Source organism: Melanerpes formicivorus, unplaced genomic scaffold (genome assembly GCF_026170545.1).
Source record: "Melanerpes formicivorus ecotype bairdi unplaced genomic scaffold, bMelFor1.0.p_v2 SCAF_11, whole genome shotgun sequence".
Taxonomy (NCBI): Eukaryota; Metazoa; Chordata; class Aves; order Piciformes; family Picidae; genus Melanerpes; species Melanerpes formicivorus.
In genome coordinates this window covers 13,932,876-13,952,982 of record NW_027142363.1, presented here as the reverse complement: position 1 = coordinate 13,952,982, position 20,107 = coordinate 13,932,876, and the positions used below count along the sequence as shown (strand labels likewise).

The 20,107-nt window shown below is 36.9% G+C and overlaps 1 protein-coding gene across 2 annotated transcripts in view; it reads right to left on the bottom strand.

Annotated features, from left to right (window-relative positions):
• The window catches only part of DYRK1A (dual specificity tyrosine phosphorylation regulated kinase 1A), an 81,334-nt gene that overhangs the window by 35,962 nt on the left and 25,265 nt on the right, over positions 1–20,107 (bottom strand). For both annotated transcript variants that reach the window (XM_068144609.1, XM_068144607.1), the window contains exon 2: positions 16,433–16,512. In XM_068144609.1, coding sequence (XP_068000710.1) covers positions 16,433–16,442 — 10 coding nt within the window. In that variant the 5' untranslated portion in view covers positions 16,443–16,512. The remainder of the gene's footprint in view (positions 1–16,432; positions 16,513–20,107) is intronic.

Genomic DNA, 20,107 nt, shown 5'->3' with positions numbered 1-20,107 from the left:
GGGATGAATACATCATGTGCAACAGTCTCACATGATATAAATTATTCAATACCTGACCAAAGAAAACAGCTTTCAGGAGACGGGGAGGATCTGAAAGTACTTTTGTAGTTTGAATAAATACAGTACTATGAATTGATGCAAAATCTTTCTAACTCTATACTACAGATAAATAATTGCATATTATTTCACTTGGTTATATCAATCTATCTGTGCATTCTGATGTTTACCAGAAAAGTAAATTTTGTCTGATACAGTGCTGAAGATTTTAAACTAAAACCAACTGTAGAAAATTAAGTTATTGGTACATTAGTAAGCACATACTTTCAGAATTTAGGCTATGCCCCACTCCTTCCATTTGAGGATTTGGGTAATTCCTAGCCCTGTTTGTATCACAACTCTTTTTGCTTTACTAATGTCAAGATGGCTATACAATACTTAATTTTTTGTCAGCATAGCAATCCCAAATAAACATATGCAGTTACTTCATAAAGAACAGAAGCCTTTTGTAGACTTAGATACACAGATGACTTTTTAAGTGACAAACTGAACAAAAGTATATATAATTCTTATATACAAAAAAGTATATACCATTATAAATTACATCTCAAGTACATGAAACCTGCTGGTGTTAATGATTCCAGGGAATGCCTTCAATGGCTGATTTTATATTAAAACAGTTAATTTCACTCAACAGGAGTTTATAGTAGAGAGAAGTTATGTAGCATTTGGAGACAGTACAGTGGTTTTATATTCTGCATTAATAACAGAAAAAATCTGACAGTTTCTTAGTACTTAGAAACTCCCAGGCATGCTGTCCTTGTTAATCCATATTATGGTTCAGAAAAATAGTAACATTCAAAAAGGGCTTTTTCCTCACTCCAAAGTAGACTGGAAGCACCAGAATTGTTTTCTTCTACAAAATATTCACAGGCTGTACATTGGAACTAAAACATTTTTCTCTGTGTTCTCAACACTTTGATAACAGATACTCTGACACCAGCATTTTACAATAATAATAATAATAATCATCATCATCATCACCATCATCATCATCATCATCCAGGTTGGAAGAGACCTTCAAGATCATTGTGTCCAACCCATCAACTAATCCAACCCACCTAAACAACTAAACCATGGCATCAAGCACCCCATCAAGTCTCCTCCTGAACACCTCCAATGATGGTGACTCCACAGACACCTCAAGCCAGTCCTTACTTCCTGAAAGCCAGCATTCAGATGTCCTAAGTTGTTAAACAACTCATTCCCCAGAAAAAAAAAGTTGTAACACTTCCATATTTAGCTACCGCTAATCACAGAAAACCCAAACAAGAATGAGAAATAAACCCCAGGTTTCAAAGTACAGTGAAATTTCACAATTCCAAAGCACTTATTTGACAGACCAATTTCCTGCCTGTGTAATAATTTCTGTATTTAGTATGCACACTTTTAAGTCATAACTTCTTTTGATTTGACTCATTTTGAAGTACTAGCTTTTTATGATGAAAAAAAACCCTTAAGTATGGTTGAATATGTACTTACAACTAGTAACCACCAAATGATAGTGATGCCAGGTTTCATTAATCTAAACAACAATACAACCCCAAAGCAGGGCTCATTGTAAACTGCATTCATTTCTCTCAAGTAGCAAATTTTAAAATAGAAGTTCATTTTTAAAAACTAAAGCAAGCAATAAAAAAGCCCCACAAAGCAAACAAAAAACACCCTATTAATAATCCCTTATTATAATAGTACAATCTAAAAAAGAAAAAATAGTTTTGAAGTGTAACTTAAAAGCTTCTTTCAAAGGCTTTACTGTTTCTAGTATAAATTAAGCAGTATGTATTAATTATGACAAAGTATTAAAATTGTGGGGGTTTCCACACCAATAACAATGATGAGAGCAACACCTAACTAAGTACGAGAGATGTGCAAATTTCAAACCTTTCAATTTTGTCAACATCTTCAGCCACATGCATCTATAAATCTCAGATTCTCAGTTTACAAAAACTCTGTAAGCAGAGACTGGAATTCCTGCTTGTCGTGACTGGGCTACTCCTTCCAAAAAGTGCCACCTCTCTTCTCTAACGACATTATGAAATATGTGTAAACAAAGACAAACATGTTCCAACTGACATGATTAAGCTTTCTTTCCATCAGTCTCTGGTTTTACATGCAAATTCTCAAAGCAAGCTCCTGAGAGCACTGCTGGTCACATGCGCCTGCAGCATCAATATGGGGAGCAATACAGAGACAGTAAGGTACACTCTGGCCACCAGAAAAGACAGGTTACTTCCAAAGGAGGGCAGAAATGGGGTGAGGAGGAAAAAAAAAACCATTTCACCATTCATTGAAAAATATATAAAGTATGCCAAGGAAAATCTCATCAGAGGGTTACACAAGGGCTTGGTTTGGGTGTTTTTTAGTGAGATGCAAAGGGCGAACATTCCACCTGAGGAAAGAGACTTCAGTGTTTTTAAGGAAAGGAGATTATGTCAAAATATTAATGGAATCCAAACACAAAACAGACAACCAATTCTTCAAGGTTCAGCTAACAACTGTGTTCTGTGAAAACATCATCACAAGTTCAGTTCATAGCATAAATGCTAACGAAGTTCTAACCCCCTGCAGGCTTTTAATTCTTATGGAGTTTCAACCACAACTGTGCCAGTGGCCTGGTCAGAATATACTTCCACTTCATAAGCACATACTGAACATTACATTTATAGGCACCCGACATGCCTGTACAGCAATGCAAAAGAACCATGGTCTCCTAACATGTCATGTTACCAAGGGTCTAGTCATTGCAAAACACAAAGTGAAACAATTAACATGATCTCTTGACCTTAAAAGGATAGATACCCATGTATTTCAAAGCTTCAGCATTAATTTTAAAAGTGTGTTCACAATGAAGTATGTGAATGAAGCATAATTTTACCTGATCCAGAAACAACAAAATATCTACATTTTTTCATTATTATTTTCAAAGAAAAAAATACAGAACAGGAAACTTTCTAATCCAAACATTATTGTAATAAGGCATGTTCTCTCATCATCTCCATGGACTAAATGGGCACATACAGTCAATGCTTATAAAACACTCTGCTTCATGTATAGCAGGCAGCTAGCACAGTGAGGACTCTGACAAGTATACACTTGAAGATGTATATACTAACAGCATGACTCTTCCCTAGAGGATGCCAAGATAAGAGGGAAGAAGTGCCCTCATCCCCATGACTGAAAAACCAGAGGTATTAGACTGAAGGTTATGTTAAGCCATTGCGGGAAAAGATGCAGAAGGAATGTTACCAAGAGCATAAATCTGAGTGGTTATAAAACGATCTGTAAAGTAATAGGACTTCCTGTTACTACAGTGATTAATTCTGGGGGGGAAGTATAAAAGGAAGAAAAAAAAACAAATTAAAAAAAATAAACTAAAACCTAACAACCACCATAGTATGTGTCACCTGTAAGATGTTTGTGAAAGAAGATGAGAGCAGTGTAATGCAATATCCTCATCCAGTAGACTGCTATTGAGCCAAACTTTTACCAAGCGCACCTAAGAGTTTAAAATCTTTACCAGAGGGGGTGAAAAAAAAAAGAAAAGAAAAAAAAAGAGCAATATTGTTTATCATGCTCCAAAGGCACTGCAAAAAATAGAGACTTGGTGTAGAATGAACAGAAAAAATCCAAACCACCTGCTACTGCTTTGTAGTATCAGTCATTATGCCAAGCAATGGCAACACATGAAGCTGCTATTTGCCAAAGCATCTGGGTTGAAAGCAATAGGGTGTTGTTTGCTGGCATTGCTTTACAAGCTAGCACAAAACTGTTTAAAATGTCAGTCCATCTCAGACAGGCTCTTCAAGACTTGTATAGGAATTTGCAGAAATGCTACAATTCTTAGTAAATTCAGAGAGCTTTGTAACATACGAACAGAAGGCACAACAGCACACTTCCCCTCTACTATAAAAGGGAGACTTCCTAACATCTCTAGAAAAGGAGTGGACAGAAATGGAAAAATTGTCTTTGCTATTATTTGTGAGTCCTGAAAACTTTGGAAGACACCTCACAGGAGAAAGAGAGGTTGGTCTTCTGACCATAAAGCAAATTAGAGGTCTGCACCTGGGCACACTGCAGACTGTCAGAAACCAACAACCCCTTCTCAAAATGCACAAGGTTCAAGACACCTATTTGTCTGCTTGATTCTGAGGCTAGAAAAAAAATATATCTGTGCAGAGAATCTTGAAACTTGCTGGTGCTCCTGCCTTGACTAAGGTTTTAAACTGCAATATACAGAAGGCAGAGCTAGATTGTGCTCATCCAAAAAGAGGCACGGTATCTACCTGTGGAGAACCCTTCCACACAAAAATGTCCCCTGCTAAGTTCCTACAGCCTTTGTTTAGCCTATGTTGAAGCCTCTTCACATTTTCTTGTCAAAGTTCCCAGTATTCTATTTGAAGAGGGAAAAGGAAAGACCTCTGCTGTGGGGAGCTACAATTCTTTTATTTACAGAAACACAGAATCAAAAAAATTCAGCATACTAGCTTCGTGATGACAAAGGAAAAAAATGCTCCACTATCTAACCTTGACATGTTAAAGAAACAAAGGGAATGGTTTATTATGGAATAACAAAGAATGAATGTCTAGACTGATGTGTGCCAAGTAAGAATGTACACTTTGTGTTAAATCCTATTGTGATTACATAGCTCAAAAAAAAAAATCAAAACACCAAAATGCCAAAATTCAACCATAAAAAATAATCATAGACAAATTAGAGTTCCCTTTTGTACTTCTGCCTCTCACTGGACATTGCCTTGTATTTTTCATCAAGGACAAAAAAGGCTATCATATTTTTTAAATAAACCATGCAAACATGTTTCTGAATATATAACAGAATTTTTAGAAGGTCTCAACACTGACCAAATATTCCTACTGAGATAACATGGAACTTTATCATTTGGTTATCGCAGATGCACAGTGTTGCAAACAAAGCTTCTGAAAAGCTCTTGAATAAGTATACAAATTTATCCATATATGTCCCAATCTGTTTCTACTTGTCTTTGGCATAACTGAATATGCTGCCAACAGTTAATCTATTTACTATCAAATATTTTAAATAGCTATCATCTATAGTTTGCAGAGCTACTTTAAAAACTAGACTCAATTCCAAAACAGGGGAAAGACAGGCAACTGCCCACCTTCTCTCGTTTTGTATGGTAGCTTGAGTTTCCCCAATAAGATTCAGTTAGTTTTTGACAACTCTGGCAAAAGAAGCTAATACTTCTTTAATGGTGCAGCAGCTTCATACTCTGTTCTGTTCAAATAAAACAAGGAAAAGCTTGAAGAGAAGCACTATAAGACTTTCCATCATTCTTCAGTTTATGTGTATCCAAAATGGTAGATATCTGAGTTCAGCTCTTCCACTGGGAACAATTAATCTGAAGTATCTTCTCTATGTTCATCAGCAGAAGGGGCAATTTGCATGGAAGAAACGTGTGCGCACACATCCCTACTACTTCACTTCTCAGTTCTCAAGGAATGATCACAGTCTCAAAGGATAAGGTTGAGAATCGAGGAATGTAATCTGAGGAAAGATCAATAGTCAGTGGACCCAGGTATACAACTCCTTTTCTATAATCAAGTAGATTAGACACTACAATCATTCTGTCTACTTAGAAGAGGAGCCAGCCAGCCAGGATTTAACTACTGGAGGCCAGAAGCACGTTAGGCATACAGATGCATACTTGGACATTAACATGCTTGTCCTTTCCCCTCAAACTGTACTGAGGACCCCAAGATGAGCTGAAGAAAAGAGACTCCCTGGCTTTTCAAAAACTAGCACATTGATGCCTCTCCATGAAGCATATCATACAAGTACCTCCAATAACTTTTGAAGGCATTCCTTATTTTCCAGAATGCTTTCGCAGTTCCTATATTTCAGTAAGGAGAGACAGAAAGACAGACCTCTTTCAAAAGGTACCATTCTTCCAACAGGTACAACACCTGTCCAATTTGATGAAGTTCAGCCAGTTCATTAAATAAAGAGTCATGAAGCTAATCTTGAAAGGACACCAAATCACTCTAAGTAGCCCGCTACACAGACCTGCTCCTAAGATACCAATTCACTTTTCTCTAAATTGATCAAAAGGTTTAGGTAAGAGGGAGATTAACCATCTTCCTAGTGGTTTACTGCAGCTTCTTGGAAAGACAAACTACTCCTAATCTGTTACCAAGGATAATGTGGATTTTTGATAGCAGAAAGATACCACTAATAAACTCTAATCTTTGAAAAAAAAAGTGTAACACAAACTAAACCAATAAAATACTGTATTGAAATACCCTTAAAATATAACCAACCTGTAAATCCTGCCCAAGTGTCTTTGTGCAAAGCAAGAATTCTGTTCTCTTCTCTACCAACCCCTTCCCCTCCTTCTTGGAAGAAACAGTGAAGCAGATGTGTCATTCATATTATAAAGGCTACAGATCAGAGTTACAGGACACAAATAATTCCTCAGCTATTTTAATATACTCTGAGTGTTTACATGCATCCAAGTTGAATACCTGTAGCCAGAATGAACAACTTCAAGTAAACAGACGTCACTATACTTCTGGCAGTGTTTTTATCCCAAATCATCGCTCTAGACGAAGTTAGCTCCCAAATTCTATTTAAGGAAACTGCCATCTATTGAAGAACTGGAGTATTCAGCTCGCTACGTTTTGGTGGCACTTTTTCTTAACAGAGAGTGTCAGAATTTTTGCATTTGGATGGCAGCCTATAGAGTCTGGATTTCTCCCAAGACAAAAAAAAAAAAAAAGAAAAAAAGTTTTGCTTCTTGCCTTCCCATGGAGCTCCACATGCCTCCAGACACAGAAGGGGAAAAAAAAAAAAAAAAGGAAGAAAAAGAAAAAACAACCAACAAAAAACCACAACTACTTTTTGCCCTTCTCAAGATTCAAACAGTTGTTGCCTCAGGCCTTTTGCTATCAGTAACTTTGTAGGAATACAAAGTTGAACACAGCATTGTATAGCGAAATTGCCGAATCCTTACTTGAAAATTGACCAATTGATTTGGGTCTTAAACAGCCTCTTTTTCGGAGGAATATCTCTCTTCTTCACAAGAGACCTCATGAAGAACCATAAACCCAGCCTGTGCCAGAGGACAGGAACAACTTTACAGACAGAACTTGTCAGCAGACGGAAAAAAAGAGAACTTTCAAAAAAATCCTACAAGAAAGCAACACAAAATTCTCTTGGGCTTTGTAAGTGAGAAGGAAGCAAAGGAATATTCCTGCAGCTCCAGGTCAGGGAAAGAAATTTATATATACATATATATAAATATATATATATATATATATATATATATATAAAATGTGTACATAACAAAAGGTAAAACAATCTTCTTCTGAGACAAGTCGGTCCAAAGGGCAAGGAAAAAGGTTTCTTTTAAGGACTAGTACACCAAAGCTAACTTAATAGTTCAGTAAACATGGACCTAAGCAGCTGTGTACTAACAGATTCAGCTGGGCTGAGGAAGGTTCCTAAACACAGATCTATGATCCACTGTGTTTGTAAAATGCTGGAGCTTTCATAGCATCCATTCCAACTAGCACTCTTCCCCAGTAACTCCTGGGAATGTGTGGCAGTCAGCATGTTCCAGGAATCCTTCCCAATAGGCAGCTTTCAGGCAGCCACCCAGTTTTACAGGCTAGGACAGTTAACTAGCACAGATGTGTGCTGTTCCATGTGACCAGCTTCAGCAACTGGGAACATTCAATTTACTAACAGAGAAGTAGGCCTTTTTGTCTGTGAAATTTTGTTCTTGTATCTCTTCTGACTACATCTGCTCCTGCAGCTCTGTTTTGGCATACTTCACAACATCCTCTACCTATCTTGAGAACCTCTCCTTTCAAATAGTGAAAATGGCAAAACAGAAGAGAGTCAATTTTGAACACATTGTTTGTAAAATATTGGGGGTACAGAGAAAGATGAAGGAAGACATGTCAGAAGCTATTATCTAAAAACTGAACTGCTTGCTTGAGATTCTGGCCTGCTGAACGTGTCTCTTTGCAAACTGCTTGTTTTAAAAGAAGGTAACACTCTAATCAGACACCTGCACAGCAAGATAAAGCTGCATAGGAATAATTAGTTGATGCTGATGACCACCAAGTACAAAACACTTACATGCAAAGATTTTCACACACATTGAAGCACAAAACTACCTTATAATTTGCAGTTATTTATCATATTCATCTTAATCCTAGATTCAAATTTTTCCCTCAACATCTCAACATGCCATGTTGGAGAACATTCCAGAGAGGTGAACATATAGTGTATAATAAACACTAGCTTTTGTACACCACCTTTTGAGACTAATCACCAGAAATGCACTTAAACTCTATGCTATGGATACATCACTTTATTAAGTTTCCAAGAATTATTCAGCACTATAAAAAATGATTATTTTATTTCACAGCAGAGAAGTTTTAGAAACTTTTAGATTAATATTAAGAAACAACAGGGAATCAATTGATGACTGCTTATTTACAATCTTTAAGGAGCTAACACATATCCCACTTAAAGTGTCACTCTAACATACAAATGTGGTACACTCCCCCAAAAAAATAAAATTGTACATTAAAGTATGATGGACATCTGTTGGTTTTCACAGATATTTTGATAAACTTTAAGTAAAATATTCCAAAGGCCAAACTTGCCCTTTCATGGGCATCATGCCAACACGATGGCATTCAACAAATCCAAGTGCCAGGTGCTGCACTTTGGCCACAACCCCATGCAGAGCTATAGGCTGGGGTCGGAGTGGCTGGAGAGCGGCCAAACCTGGGGGTACTGATTGACCGATGCCTAAACATGAGCCAGCAGTGTGCCCAGGTGGCCAAGAAGGCCAATGGCATCCTGGCCTGCATTAAGAATGGTGCACAGAGCAGGAGCAAGGAAGTCATTGTGCCCCTATACTCTGCATTGGTTAGGCCATACCTTGAGTACTGTGTCCAGTTCTGGGCCCCTCAGTTTAGGAAGGACATCGAGACACTTGAACGTGTCCAGAGAAGGGCAACAAGGCTGGGGAGAGGCCTTGCGCACAAGCCCTACGAGGAGAGGCTGAGGGAGCTGGGACTGTTTAGCCTGGAGAGTAGGATGCTCAGGGGAGACCTCATTGCTCTCTACAACTACTTGAAGGGTGGTTGTAGCCAGGAAGAGGTTGGCCTCTTCTCTCTAACAACCAGCACCAGAACAAGGGGACACAGTCTCAAGCTGCGCCAAGGCAAGTTTAGGCTTGAGGTGAGGAGAAAGCTCTTCACTGAGAGTCATTCGTCATTGGAATGGGCTGCCCAGGGAGGTGGTGGAGTCACTGTCCCTGGAGGTGTTCAAGAGGGGACTGGACGTGGCACTTGGTGCCATGGTATAGTCATGAGGTCTGTGGTGACAGGTTGGACTTGATGATCTTCCAACCTTGGTGATACTGTGATTCAAAGCTAACACAAACCCCCCATATTACTGGAATTACAAATGCTGATAATCATACTGGGGGAGGGCTTATATATATATATATATATATGCGCACACACTTTTGATGTGACAAGTGAAATCATATATACTTTTACAATCATAAAAAAAAAATCTTGCTGTATCAGTTCAAGCCATCTAGGCATATTCAGTGACCTTGGGGGAACATGAAGATGGATGGAAGTCCTACTACAGATAAGCTAGCATTTCAAAAAGAATACATCAAAATATGATTGTATTCATCTCACTTCTTGGTCTTCTATAATCACTGCTGTCTGTACAGGGATCTTCATATCTTGCCAGAAACAGTTATTTATTCCTCTGGAAGGGTGAGACAGCCCTGAGGAACGGTGGAATATAATCATAGGATTTACAATGCTTTTCTATTCAAATGCTTTGCTGCCTACATAGGCAGGTAAAACATTGCTTGTGTCCACAAACCAGGAAAGGATGAATTCAACTTCACCCACTTTCTCAAACACAATCTTTCTATTTTATTTCTATTGATCCTTGTACATAACATTTCAGGGGTAGCACAACAAAGTGGCAAGTTCACTGCAACGTAATGATCTCAAATAAGCAAGATGCACAAATCGGAAAATTCTTTGTGATGTTAGTAAAGACACTGAACCAAAGTAGAAGTATTGGGTTGTGTACCAAACTTTGGGTTGGATTCTTTGCTCACACATGAGGTGGATTCAGTAAGAGAATGAAATAGAAATCAGGGGTACCTAAAAAAAACACAAAACCAAACCAACACAAAAAACTACACTTTGAAGAACTGAAACTAACTAGTCCAAGTAGAACTTAATACTATTCTTGTATCCTTAACTTCTTAAGGGACTCACTAACCAATTTGAGGAAAACTCAGACACCAATGTGTGTCCATGGGGGAGGAGGAAATCAAGAATAAATCTCTCCTCTCTGACTGGAACAAAACTGCTGCCACCTGTTCACCTTTATAGTAAATATGTTCAACAGCTGTCTCTAGCTGCAGTATACTATAAATCCACATCTTCAAAGATGGAGTTAAGTACCTAATAGAAGCAAAATGTCAACAGGAGTTAGATGTAAGTATCGATGAAGTGCAGGGCCTCAGAAAAAAAGGATTTCAGAGTATCACTTTGGTTGATCAATGTATGTTGTGCTGCATATTAGCCACTGTTGCCAGGATGACTGAAAGGTCGAAACTGCAAATTTGGTATCTCACCGCCACTCATAAAAACAAATGTTTGCTTCTTGCTCTCTAATCTAATCATTGTCCATAACAGCTTAGCTTATCAACAAGCATTTATTTTTAAGAATAGAGCATCAAGATGAAAATCTGAGAACTGAAAGTCTCAGTTTTCCAAGCCTAACTATATTCCTTAGTGTATGTTTTCACTACACCCACTTAGATTACATCTGTGCGCAGTGACATAGAATAGCTGACAAGTATGTCCTGAAATTGTCTTATGGAAATACCTAAGCTAATAAGCATAGTTGCTTGCATATGAAGACATGGACACTACTGTAAAACCTGATGAGAGGAACTCTTCACTACATACAACTAGGCAAAAAATTCTGTCATCAAGTCTTAGTATATCAAATACTGATTTCACAGGATGGTAAAACACCATGTTGGTGTACCAGTTAGGCTAATATCTGGTCACCACCATCTGAAATAGCATTTAATATAACCATATTAAAAAATGTCTATCAAGGGATTCATTGAAGTGCACAGGAAACAGCAGGCTGACTAGAATCAGAGAAGTAACAGTTTCTAAGTTACAATGTCCAATTTCAGCAAGACTTATGAACTGTATTTGTATAGTTCTTGCATCCCACCTACTTGATAAAGTATTATCAACAGAATTCCTACCAAGAACTATCAAGTAACTAAGGAATGTCTGTTAAGAGAGCCATCCTATGGCTTCTCTTTGTATCTTAAAACCTAACCTCCAAAAAATGTAACTATTCAGATATTGAAGGAGAGGTCATTCACATCTGACTGCATGATTTATGAAATGGGATGCCTCCTACAAACATTTATTTTCCTGCTTATGGATTCTGTGTAGGCTATGCTAAGGAACTGAAGTGGTGCACATTTAAGTTAAGCCTGTATTAAGCTTGTTTAGTGCTAAGGCTGGTCAAAACTGATTACTTCAGAGTATTCTATCAAAAGAGACAACAAATCCAAGTGAAGGTACTGCTGTGCATCATGAAAGATTTGCACCTAGGACGTACTTTAGGAATGCAAGATTTTGGGTGTGATTCTTAGAAAGCTGTAAAGGGCAAGCCCCTGAACTACTGTTGCCCATTGAGTTCAAGGGAAGAAGCTTCCTCTAGAATAAAACCAATGGCCTTCCCCAAAGAAGCACAGGGGTAAGATTCACTTGAAAGCCCATCCCCACTCCTAACTTCAAATACCTCCCAAACCAGGCAAACAGTATTATTCTGTGAATGCTGTTTGGTATTAAAAGCACAGGAAAAAGGACAAAAAAGCTGTCTGCTATAAGAAAGGAATGCTCACACTTGCAAACACATGAGCCAGTAAGTCAACACAATATAGCACGATGCCGAGACTGTATTAGCAGCTTTAAATGCAGTCTAGCCATCCCATTACTGCATTACCCAAGAGAACCTCTACTTTTCATTCACTTTGACACCACAGGGGCTTTTTCATTACAGCTGCTCATTTGATGACTCTAAAGGCTACAAGAAACACTGCAGCATTACGTTCATTGTCTGGAAACATACAGTATTTTTATAATACTTAAGACTGTAATTCTTAATCTGAAGTTGAATATTTGTTCAGAATCAATTTTTTTTCCTCAAGTGATTCTTTGTTTGCTCTTAGAAATAGGTAACAGAAACAAATTTTTGCCTCATAATAGAATTGCTGGAGCTCTAATACTGTTAAAAAGAAATGTCCTCATCACTTAATACTCTGTTAAAAGTTACTTCAAAGAAAGTTTTTAAAAGACAACTACATAAATCAGGATACAATGTGAACAGGAATTACCTTTCTAAAATATTAAAACCATAGATGTGTATCTTTAAGATACTTTTATTGTATGCATTATGCAACAATATAATTCTTTTGAAAGTGCGAAGCTCCTCTGATTCTATCTCCACAGTCTCCTGAGCTGACATCTCAACACAAACTCTTGCTCCCTGCCCTCCAGAAGAAACAAGCTACTGTTGACCACTTTCACCCAGTGCCCCTGTGGGTCCCAGTGAGCACTCTTATGAGCTACCTAAGAAAGAAAATATCAATTACTTTTGCTGCAAAACACAAATGAAAATTCTAAATATGGAAAAAAGCCTAGATAGCTACTAACAGGTTCTTCTACAGTAATTCATACCTATGTGAAGAGAGACAGAGTTGCTCTTTCTTAAGAAGAAACAAATCAAATCAAAACACAGATTAATTTTTTTTCCCCTAGTTTAAATATTTCAGTCCATTCCTGAATAAGAGAAGTAGCATTCACCACCAGGCTGTATTTTCATGCCAAAACCTTAGAACTGAATTTTTGTTTCCTCTTAGATGAAGGCTGAGGCTGAAAACTGAAATCTTCTATATAATGGGCTCTAAGCAATTTTAGAGGAGTGAAGGGGGAAAAAAAATCCCTTTTCTTTTAAATAGGAAAATTCTTTTTAAATATGGATGCATGAATCTAACTTTAGCTGTCCAGGTTTTCACATTTCTCATCTCAAATACAGAAAGTAGAGCATTAATCTAGTCTCTTGACTTCAAGGTTATCATTCATTGAGGTCAATGACTCCATCTCTGAAAAGCAGAGCTTCCACTTTCAATATGGTAAACGTTACCCTTCAGTGAGCAACTATGTTCAACTCATTCCAGGCTGCTTTCTCACAACTCCTGACCAAAAAAAAAAGAACAGGCAGAAAGACAGCACAAACAACTCCTGTAAAGGGAGTAATCTATGTAAAAACAGTGGTTAACCCTAAAAGCATTCTTATTCATGCAAAGCACTCATTAGCTATCTATATTTAAAACTTCCACGACTAATGAGCGACCCCATTTCTCACGTTATTTTCATGGCATCCTTTTTTTACCTTCAACTTCTTTTTATCTGTCCATCCAAGACCTGAATATCCAACAAAATTTGCCTGCAGTGATACGGCCAAACATACGGACAAGTTCTGATAGACAGAATCAGTCTAACTGGAACGAGAGTTACCAACCAGAAACAAAATCGGAAACAGCCCATACCACTTCAGTGTGGGATTAGCTCAGAAACACAACATTTACTCCTCTACAACCCAGTTCTGGTTTTATGCCAAAAACGTACAACTCACAAAAGACACTCCAGGTATGCAATTACTTAAGTAGAACCACAGGAAGTACAGTCATCATTTCCACAAGAAGATACAGGTAAATGATACAAAGGTGACATCTCAATAAGTTTCTGAAATTCCCTGGTAAAACTTTAAGTAGCTCTCAACAAATTAGTTAAAAGTCCTCTCAGCAGATCTGGTATAACACAATACAGACAAGCTTCAAAATACAGAACAGCAGTACTGGACACCTTTTTTTCCTGAGTACAGAGTAAGAGTGGGGGTTTCTTTGCTTTGTTCTTTTTACAACTGACACATTTTTTAAATAATCATTATTCAAAATAGGTACAGGCTCAATGAAATCAGCAGCTACACTATTAGGGCTATGAAACATAAGGCACATTGCCCAGTCCTAAGTTTTCATTCTACTCTTAAATAGAACTAACACCTGAAGACTTGCAAGACTAGAAATGTAACCCATTCCAAGAACTTCAGCCCTGAAGTCCAGACATCGATGGAGAAGATGCAATGTGCAGATGGGCTGTGTTATCAACACCCAGTTACACTATGTCTGGGGACTGAAGGATGGGAAGACAAGTATCTTTGCAAGCGTTAACTATTTCATTGTTCTTGTACTATTCGAGTAGTATTGCAATGGCCTTTTTTCCCCCTCTTTCAAAGACTAGAAATACTTTTTAAAAGTTAAGAGCAATACAATCATTTGCAATGTTATCAAACTTGAATATACTCTTTTCCAGTTTTGTATGACTCAGTTCTCAACCTCTGATACATTCAACATCTTTTCATGACTAAGAATTTGATATAACTGTTATGTTGATCCATTTTCTACATTCAAACCTATTAATGAAAATAGGAGTATGTAAAAAAAAAAAGTTAATACATGATAAATTTTATCACACTATTAAAGATAACTACCCTATGCTTCTTTTTAATGACTTTACATTAACTAACCTCTGGATCAGTTTATACAGGCGTGAGAACAGGACAAAAATAATGTAATATTTGTATGCTACGTCTATTTAAGCCATAATTGATAACAGTTACCATGTTTCAATTCTGCCCTTAGTATGCAGAAATGTCCCAAACAACATTCAGTGGTCTTGTGGGAGATTTGTATCAGGAAGAGTTATCTGTTTTGTTTTAATATAGTTCACCATCATCAACAATCAGTTCAGAACACAGAGACTCTTATTCCTTCCCCTCTGCTTTCAAGAGCAATACTTCAACAATAACTGTTACCAGTTAATCTCCTCTGAGAGGATCAGTATGTGGTGTTAAGGAACGAATCCTTCCGGAACTTGTAATTTTGGTTTAGTACATCCACCTTGTATTGGCAATTGAAATATGAATAATTTTCTTACAAAAGTTAAGAGAAAAAGGTTTAAGTTCTTCATAAGCTTGGTTAAGGCCAGGCAACTAATTATTTTTAGTTACATATTTCTAGACTGCAGCTTAAAAAAAAAAAACAAAACAAAATGCCAAAGCCATAAAGTTCTTTGTTATCAACCAAATCTATTTTTATAAGGTAGCCTGAACAAAGAGGAGGGAAAAACTAACAACCAACCACACAGCTATACTTTGCTTAACAAGTGCAAGAGATAGTAATCACTTCAAAACCATTAACTTTTAAAAGCAAGATGAATCCTTGCTTTTAAGTACACAGCACAATCCCAAATTTGATGCTACTAGATTGAGTTTTACTTGTGCTATCAACATATAACTTACAAACCTTCAACTGAAATGAATGAATGTTTAGTTTTCACTAAATGAAATACAGACTTATAGCATCTTGGTCTTAATCCAACATGCTCCATGTAAATATACCCTCTAAAGCTGTTTATGCATGAACAGCTGATGCAACTGAAAACTGTCAATCAGGAGATGATCTGTATGCATACGTAAATCTATCTAGCTTTTTCTCCAGCCCCAAGGATTCATGGGTTTTAAAGCTGAACAAGCAAATGAAAGATCTGTCTTCACTGTTAAGTCTCAAAATATAAGTTATAACCTGTTCATTGCTTAAATAAGGGCATCTGAGTAAAAACATCAATCCTCCCACACAATCTAAATTTTATTCTACTTCTGCTGATCATGATTTTTTAATGTCAAAATATTAACCATATTTTCAGCAAAACGGTATCACTAAACTCAAGCTATCTAATATGCAAATACACTTGGCACTTACACTATTTTGATTAGTAAAAAACAGAAGAACTCCCTAAACCACCAATTCTAATGACTAGTGACTTTCTAAGACATTCAAATATCCTATTCTTGGTTCTTGAGAAATCTCACAGTAAGGAGGTAAAATGAAACAAGGTAAGCCTAAAAGTAGTACATTTAGTTCAGATCTTTAAAAGCAAACCCCTTTTTTGCATAAAGCTTTGGAAAGAGTATTTCCATTCAGGGAATCCATTTTCTTACTGAGAAATGCAGAGGAATTTCAAAGGCCAAAGCATAACTTCAAATTTCTGCAGGTTCATAAACACTCTACTGTAGTTGGAATGACATAATTTTGGGGGTACAGAGAACAGAACAGAAACAAATAGTAGATCAAAACCATAAAATATTTTCCCTTCTAACAGCCCTTAAAAATAAGATCACCTGTATGCATCGTCTTCTTTCAAGTCTCATATCATCCTGCAGGGGTTTGGGGGACGGGGGGAGTCCAGCAGCAAACAACACTGCAAAATGAAGAAAGAAAGAAGTAAATGTAAACACACACCAATAAGACACCTAAAAATGGTAAAGCTCTGTTCCACTAGATCCACACAGTACTTAGTTCAACCCTAGCTGCATAAAGTCCCAACAGAAAAAGCTTTTGAACAGTAAAAGTAGAGACATGCCACTGACATCTAGTGCTAGAAAAAAATACCTAAGTGTCAAAATTTCAGGGATTAATTTAAATTTCAACTGATCATTGAACAGTTCTGAAAGTTACAGTAATCCAAGAAACCACAAAGAAGTTAAATTACAGATAGTTGCTCATCTTTTAAAAGCTCTTAAATATATGGATTTTTACACAAACTTGGGAGAGTAGCTACAAAACTCTTCACTTCTTTATACTAAATAATCCCTGGATTTAAACAAATAAAAAGTAAAAGTTCTGAAGCACCAAATATGTGCAGCCTTCATGGGCATCTTAAGGCTCCAGAGCTACAGTCCCATGTCTGAAAGCGCTCTCTGGCCAAGACACTTTATTGTTTTAAAACAAAACAAACCAACCAAACAAACAATAAAAACTCTGCCCTATCTATGGACTAAGATTACAGGAAGCATTTTCCAGTAGTAGCTGCAAGGACTAAAGGATCACCCTTTTGTCTTCAGCACCCGGTAGCTCTAATACAGCCAGGATCACCTCTCATTTGCATCAGTACAAGGCCAGTTTCAGTACTAAGCCAGCTGAGTTTAAACTATCGACATAGCTTGAGCAAAGCTAGCAGATTTTCAGCCAAAATAGATTTTAGAGCATTCATATATTGTTTTCTGCCAGTTCTACAATGGGAATGGTAAACTCCAAAAGCAACACATTGGAGTATCTCTGCAACTTTTTCAACAGCCTAATGTATCAAACTGACTGCAACGCTAGCAACATACAGCAACATCCTGGGCAACAGACTGTCAACTCTTGCACACTGTAAGAAGAGGAAATCAGCTGGTAAGAATATACTATCAACTAAACACAGAGACTACCAAGCTATAGCTACAGAAACTGGAATCACACAGCTGGATTTTGTAAAGCAGTGAAGCAACTTCATGCATATGGGAAGCTATGCTTTTTGCTGATTGGAAATTACGCTGGAATATTTTAAGATCACTTGTAATATTATCTTGAAAATTCAAAGATAAAAGAAAGGAGAAACCAAACTGGAAAGGTAACACACAGAAACATGAATTATTTTACAATTTTGAAGATTATGTTAGAGCTACCAACAATAAGTTAGAGTTGGTGACGTAAGTATAAAGTCATTAGCACTTTATTAAGAGGGAATCAGCTAACCAGCAAAACATATCCATCACACCCCAATGTTTTCTTCGGTCTGCTTACAACTTTCCAGCAATTATCATATCCTGAAGAACTGGACAACTAGTGTGGAATAAAGACCCCGAAGTGGAAAGACAGGTGTCTACTGCTGCATTGTATTATACAAAGGTACCCACCACATCAAAAGTCATTTTATAACATTAGTGGAGAACAAAGACAGTGAGTGACTGTGATGGCAACAGAATCACAGACACAAAGCACAAAAGGGTAGCACTAAAAACAAAACCAAACAAAAACAAGTAGTAGCTTTTAAAAATAGATACCACCAAAATCACACAAAAAGCTGCAGGGGCAGCACATTAAGTTCAATATTGAGTGTCTTCCACTGTGCCTCTGCATTGGCAAGTTTTTAAAACCATAAGGCCTTTTACAATGCCTGTACAAGGGTTTCCTGGTTTAGGTAACACGGGAAAAGGAGGCAAGAACAAATCTACTCATGACATAGTCTGTAAGACCATTAGTAGAAGAATTCCCTTAGTACTAGCATTCACTGTGTTTCAAGAACCCAGTTTGATCTACTTACTGTTATAGAACAGTTTATCAGAAATAAAGGAGTAGAGGGAGGAAGAAATTACAAGAAAGGTGTTGAGAAACAAATTCAGAGTGGTATAGCAAACAAAAGAATAAAAGCTTAAGTCTTTAAACAAAGAGAGCAGGCATTAGAACTGTGTATGAAGCTACAATACTAAAGCCTCATGCTTTTATTTCATATTTTCTGTTATTTTCTACTTTTCATTTTTCCTACCTATACAATGCTCCTCTGTGATCATCTCAAAATACAGATAATGGGATTACCTACCTAAACCAACTCTACATTCATCAATAATTTCAAGTGTAGAGTTCAGGTCTACTACAAAACACTTAAGTTAAATGAGACAGAGACCCTGAAGCAGTTTTTTTTCCTAGGTTATACTCCACTATACTGTAAAGATGGTGACTGTGAAAGAAAAAAAAAAAAAAAAAGAGCTTTCACATGTCCCTGACTTTTCCTTACATCCTAAGCCTAGCTTTCCTGTTAAGCCTTTTTGAAGACTACTGTTTTATGCCATTGTGTTCTTTCAGAGCATCCATTCATTCCTTCAAAACACTCAATACCCAGCTTACAACAGATTCCCTGTAAATCAAAGTTGGTTTTAGAGTTGGGTTCAGAGCAATCATACTTCTAAAATCCTTTAAAGAGCAAAAGCCATTACCAACATCTTCGAGGAAACTTCATCATCTTCCCCTGTTTTTCTGGTTTTATTTCCACCTGCATAATTAGTTTGTGAGTTTTTGCAAATGGGGACAATATTATGACCTATGAGCGCAACAAGAAGCCAGTTCAGTGGAATCTAAACTGTTTTTTTTTTTTAAATTATATTATTTCATAAACTTAAGACTGTACATTAGACATATATGATGCAAACTTAGTTTGCACAATAGATATGAATTTAATGCACCTAGAGTTAAAAGATTTTATGCAATGGACTCCAATGCAGGTTTGCCAAGGCAACTATGACAAATACCTCTAAAGAAAGGCCACATTGTGATTGCTATTTTAAGCATATAAGAACTCTTTCCACCACAAATGCAACTTAGTTTTCAGAACATCAAGAGTAGCACACCCAAGAGCTTGAATTAAAAGAAAAGTCTGCTATGGAGGCATTCACTTTTTAACATTTTACTGACTGTAACTTTGTATACATATTTATTTTCTTTTTGTCTGTTATCACAGTATTGTAATATTCAATATGGCACCTTCTGCAAACTAATCACAAAAAACATCCTTGAAATTTTTCCTCTTTGAAAAGGTTCTTTTGTAATGTCCTAAGTCATACTCATTAAGTACCAGAGAAATCTCTGCATATCTCATGCCTACACACACTGTTGTCAGAGATTAACACAATTCAGGTCACTGACCTTTGGTAAAAGCAGGCAGGCTTGTTGCTAGCAACATAAAACATAAATACTTATTTAGAAACAAAAATATGTATATACTAGGAAAATTATCCTGAGGTACGCTCAATTAAATTGAAATTATTTGTATAGTGGAATATAATGACCTATACAGATTTAAATCTATACAACAGCAATTTCCTAAACTGCTGTTATTCTGCATCTCAACAGCCTACTCTTGAGACTACACCCAGATATCAATGATGTTGCTTGGCATAAGATGTGGCAGAAGATTCATCAAATACACTGGATTTGGTGTACTATTTAAAATACGCATAATAAAATGTGAAGTACAATCA